This window comes from Aureococcus anophagefferens (genome assembly GCF_000186865.1).
Source record: "Aureococcus anophagefferens unplaced genomic scaffold AURANscaffold_95, whole genome shotgun sequence".
NCBI classification, from domain to species: domain Eukaryota; class Pelagophyceae; order Pelagomonadales; family Pelagomonadaceae; genus Aureococcus; species Aureococcus anophagefferens.
Genome location: NW_008705645.1, coordinates 5,422 through 10,800, shown reverse-complemented (window position 1 = coordinate 10,800; position 5,379 = coordinate 5,422). Strand labels below are relative to the sequence as shown.

General features: G+C 65.9%; 1 protein-coding gene across 1 annotated transcript in view; it reads right to left on the bottom strand.

The window, feature by feature from the left end:
• Window positions 1-2,671, bottom strand: part of AURANDRAFT_34508 (hypothetical protein) — a gene marked incomplete at both ends in the record, with an annotated part of 7,409 nt that extends 4,738 nt beyond the window's left edge. Inside the window, one exon of the mRNA XM_009043983.1 lies at window positions 2,077-2,671. Coding sequence (XP_009042231.1) covers window positions 2,077-2,671 — 595 coding nt within the window. The remainder of the gene's footprint in view (window positions 1-2,076) is intronic.
• Between the last annotated feature and the right edge of the window lie 2,708 nt (window positions 2,672-5,379).

The window sequence follows — 5,379 nt, the reverse complement described above, 5'->3', positions numbered from 1 at the left end:
TCAGCCGAATCGACTTCGATGTGACCGAGCTCGAGAGTTCTGAAGTTTGGTGGGGACCCCCCAAACCAGTGGTTGATTTCCACACAGGCGGCGCGCCGCACGTCGAGGAGGTCAACACGAAGGGCTTCGTCGTCGGCGAGCACGCGAGGGACGGCGGCATCGACTCGTTCTTCACGGACTACGGCGCCGTGGAGAGCCTGCTCGAGCTCGCGGGCGTCAACGAGTTCCCCGAGGCCGCCGCCTACCAGGCCGCGCTCGACGCGGCGATCTGCGAATTCTGCGGGTCGCGCGACGGGACGCCGAAATGTGCCGAGGACGAGGTCGCGGCGATGGCGCGCGCGGTCCACGAGGAGGCGCACGCGGGGCCCGACTGGTACCGCCTCTACCCGCCTTTGACCTGCCACGCGCGCGACGGCACCTGCGCGCCGCCGGCGCCGCCGCGGTCCAAGGGCGGCCGCGGCGGCGAGGCCGCGTCGGACTGGCCCGACCAGTTCAAGCTCACGGAGGCGCACCTCGCCGCGTTCGTCGAGTCGCGGCTCGACAAGGCCGTCCGCGAGTTCCTCGAGGCGACGGACACGTCGCGCATCCACGGCCGCGTCGTCGTGCCGGGCCACGGCCGCTGGCCGCCGCGCTGAGTGCTAATGTTTTGTTACAACGCGACGTGGGGGCGGGCGCCGTGTCCTCGTCGGCGTAAAGACTTAGGCTATACGCGCGCGTCGAGGGCCGCGAGGCTCCCTATAGCTCTCTCGTCGCCCTTGGCAGCGGCGCGCTCGAACCAGTATCTGGCTTTGCCGAGGTCGACTTCCGTGCCAAGTCCGTCCCTGTAACAATTGCCAAGGTTGAGCTCTCCAAGGGTAAAGCCTTGATCCGCCGCGAGCGCGCAGTACCGGACCGCTTCTTCAAATTTCTTCTCAGAATCAAGTAAAAACGCCAGACTGTTTTGCGCGAACGCGTCGCCTCGATCCGCGGCCATGCGAAACAGCTGCAACGCCTTCTTCTTGTCCAGCTTGACGCCCAACCCATCGCGGTACAATTCCCCAAGATGTTTCATCGCGTCCACGTTCCCGAGCTCCACGGCGCGCCGGTAAATTTTCGCTGCTTTCTTTTCAGATTTCACGAGGCCCAACCAACCGCGTTTGTACACACTTCCCAAACAAGCAATCGCTTCCGGCACCTCGTTCTCCACATGGCGGCGAAGACGCGCGAGCTGCTCCGCATCGGTTTCTGGGTGCGGTATGCGACAGAGGGGACACGGCTCGAATCCGATCTTTTTATCGCACGATTGGCAGACCCTCCGGCAGCAACAGACGCGAAGCACGCCCAGAGCATTCACGTCCCATTCCTCGAGACAGATCGGGCACCGCGACCCGTACCGCGCCGACGTCGGCTCGGGCTCCGGGTTCGCCTCGCGCCGCACGCGTGCCGCCTCGTGCTCCGCCGCGATGCGCGCGCGGATCTCGTCGGCGTGCGACCGCGGCGCGGGGCCGTAGAACACCTCGGGCGTGGGCGTCGGGGCTTCCGCCCGCGCCGTCTCCGCGGCTTGGATCTTCTTGCAGACCTTCCGGTGGCCCCGGTCGCGCCAGTCGATGCGTTGGCACTCCGTCGAACAGTAGGCCGTCGTGCCGCATCCTTGGCACGCCTTGGCTTTGTAAACGCCGCAGATCGTGCAGGTCTTGAGAGTGTCGAGTTTTTTGCCCCTCGCTCGGGCCATGCGATTCTCATACTCCAACTTCTTCTCCTGCCACGACATGTCTCGGCGCGTCCTATCGCCGCCAGCTCTCGACTCGGCTTTCGCGTGCTCGAAGGCAAAATCGCTCAAAATCCCCCTAAGCCCGCCCCTAGAGCATCGCGTTCGTATCGCTCTCCATGCCCCCCTCGGCGGCGGCGTCGGCCTTGCGCCAAGCGAGCTTGGCGTTCAGAAATGCCAGGCACCAGACCGCGAAGGTCGGCGCGGAGAGGAACGCGGCGACGATGACGCCAAGGCCAAGCACGACTCGCCCGAGCGCAAGCGCAGCATCTCGGGCTCGGGCGACGACGCGGCGTAAAGATTGTTAGACTATACTTGCGCGTCGAGACGCGCGAGGGACTGTGTCGCTTTCTCGTGGCCCTTGGCAGCGGCGCGCTCGAACCAGTATCTGGCTTTGCCGAGGTCGACCTCCGTGCCTTTTCCGCGCTCATAACAGCAGCCAAGGTTGTTCTCCGCATTGGTATAGCCTTGATCCGCCGCGAGCGCGTAGTACCGGAACCCTTCTTCATGTTTCTCCTCAGAATGAAGGCGAATCCCTAAATTGAATTGCGCGACCGCGTGGCCCCGGTCTGCGGCTGCGCGATACAGCCGCTCCGCCTTCTTCTTGTCCAGCTTGACGCCACTTCCAGTTTCGTACGAGTACCCAAGTCTGACCATTGCCTCCACGTTCCCGAGCTCCACTGCGCGCTTCCAAATCTTCGCGGCTTTCTTATCGGATTTCACGAGACCGTACCGACCTTCGCAGTACGCGTCTCCCAAAAACCTAATCGCTTCCGGCACCTCGTTCTCCACATGGCGGCGAAGACGCGCGAGCAGCTCCGCATCGTCATTTGGGCATGATATCCGACAGAGAGGGCACGCGCCGAAGCCGATCTTGCGCTCGCACGACTTGCAGACCTTTCGGCAGCAACAGATGCGAAGCATGCCCGGAGTATTCACGTTCCACTCCTCGAGACAGATCGGGCACCGCGACCCAAACCGCGCCGACGTCGGGTCCCGCTCCGGGTTCGCCTCGCGCCGCACGCGGGCCGCCTCGTGTTCCGCCGCGATGCGCGCGCGGACCTCGTCGGCGTGCGACCGCGGCGCGGGGCCGTAGAACACCTCGCGCGGTGGCGACGGCGGGGGCGGCGGCGCCTCGGCCCGCGCCGCCTCCGCGGCCTGGATCTTCTTGCAGACCTTGCGGTGGCCCCGGTCGCGCCAGTCGATGCGTTGGCAGTCCGTCGAACAGTAGGCCGTCGTGCCGCATCCTTGGCACGCCTTGGCCTTGTCGGCGCCGCAGATCGTGCAGGTCTTGAGAGTGTCGAGTTTTTTGCCCCTCGCTCGGGCCATGCGATTCTCATACTCCAACTTCTTCTCCCGCCACGACATGACTCGGTCCTTGACGGGGGGGGTCCTGCTCGATGCGATTATGCAAGGCAAAATCGCTCAAAATCTTACCCCAGGCCTAAGCCCACCCCTAGAGCGCCGCGTTCATGTAGTTCTCCATGCCCCCCTCGGCGGCGTCGTCGTCCTTGCGCCAGGCGGGCTTCGCGTTCAGGAACGCGAGGCACCAGACCGCGAAGGTCGGCGCGGAGAGGAACGCGGCGGCGCCAAGCACGACTCGCCCGCGTGCAAGCGCAGCATCTCGGGCTCGGGCGACGACGCGGCGTAAAGACTTAGGCTATACTCGCGCGTTGAGTTCCGCGAGCTCTCTTATAGCTCTCTCGTCGCCCTTGGCAGCAGCGCGCTCGAGCCAGTATCTGGCTTTGCCGAGGTCGACTTCCGTGCCGTTTCCAAATCGGTAACAGCAGCCAAGGCAATTCTCTGAAAGAGTATGGCCTTGATCCGCCGCGAGCGCAAAGCACCGGAACGCTTCTTCAAATTTCTCTTCAGAAACAAGTAAAAACGCCAGACTGGTTTGCGCGAGGTGGTCGCCCCGATCTGCGGCCATGCGATACAGCCGCTCCGCCTTCTTCTTGTCCAGCTTGACGCCACTTCCATCATCGTACATTCTCCCAAGGCTTCTCATTGCTGTCATGTTCCCGAGCTCCACAGCGCGCCGGTAAATCTTTGCCGCTTTCTTATCGGATTTCACGAGGCCGAAGTGACCGCCCTGGCTGTACGCGGTTCCCAAAAACGTAATTGCTTCTGGCACCTCGTTCTCCACATGGCGGCGAAGACGCGCGAGCTGCTCCGCATCAGTTTCTGCGCGCGGCAGACGACAGAGGGGACACGCCTCGAGTCCGATCTTGTCCTCGCACGATTGGCAGACCTGTCGGCAGCAACAGATGCGAAACAGGCTCGCCGCATTCACGTCCCACTCCTCGAGGCAGATCGGGCACCGCGACCCGAGCCGTGCCGACAGCGGCTCCCGCTCCGGATTCGCCTCGCGTCGCACGCGGGCCGCCTCGTGTTCCGCCGCGATGCGCGCGCGGACCTCGTCGGCGTGCGACCGCGGCGCGGGGCCGTAGAACACGTCCCGCGGCGGCGACGGCGGGGGCGTCGGCGCCTTCGCGCGCTCTGCTTCCGCCGCCCGCTCCGCCTGGATCTTCTTGCAGACCTTGCGGTGGCCCCGATCGCGCCAGTCGATGCGTTGGCAGTCCGGCGAACAGTAGGCCGTCGTGCCGCAACCTTGGCACGCCTTGGCCTTGTCGGCGCCGCAGATCGTGCAGGTCTTGAGAGTGTCGAGTTTTTTGCCCCTCGCTCGGGCCATGCGATTCTCATACTCCAACTTCTTCTCCTGCCACGACATGACTCGGCTTGGGCGCGTACGTCGTCTCTGACTCGCCTCGCGATCGGCAATGCCCTAATCGCTCAAAATTGCCTCATTGGCCCTCAAGGAGGTCAACCAACTTGGAATTGACAAATACTTAATTTTTCCGCCACACAAGCACGGCCGCCGCGCTTGCGTGCTAATTTTTTGTGTTACAGCGCGACGTGGGGGTCGGGCGCCGTGTCCTCGTCGGACTCCGCCGCGGCCCCCCCGTCGTCCTCGGACTCGGTCTCGTCGCTGAGGCCCTCCTCCTGGATGAACATGTTGAGGATCTCCTCGGGCGGCTCCTCCACCACTCCTTCGCCGTCGTCGCTCTCGCGCTCGTCCGGCTCCGCGGCGGCCGCGCGGCGCTCGACGTCCGCGCGCGCGATGAGCACGGACCGGAACCAGTCGTCCGGCGGCGCGTCGTCGGGTCCCGCCGGTATTCGCGCGACGGCCGGCGGCGGCGGCAGGCCCAGGTTGTTGCCGAGCGCCTCGAGCTGCACGCGGCTCGCGGCCGTCGACTCCGCGAGGCCCCGGATGAGCCGGCTCTCGGCCGCGGGCACGCGCGCGTCGGACGCCTGCGCGGCGCGCGCGAGCCACTCGGCGTGGGAGTGGAGCGTCGCCGCCTCGCGGCGGAGCCGGTCGAGCGCCGCGTCGTCCGGCCCGTGGCGGCCGTCGAGCGGGTGGAGATCCACCGCGTGCTCGATCCGCGCGACGCCCCAGGGGTCGGTGACGTGGAGCGCCGCGGCGACGACGCCGACGAGGAGCTGGCGCGACGGCGCGAGCGGCGGCGCGGCGCCGGCCTCGGCCGCCGCGAGCTTCGCCGCGAGGTACCGCTCGACGGCGCCGACGTCCGGCGCGCCGTCGAGCGGCGCGGGCTCGAGCGCGAGCGTGACGA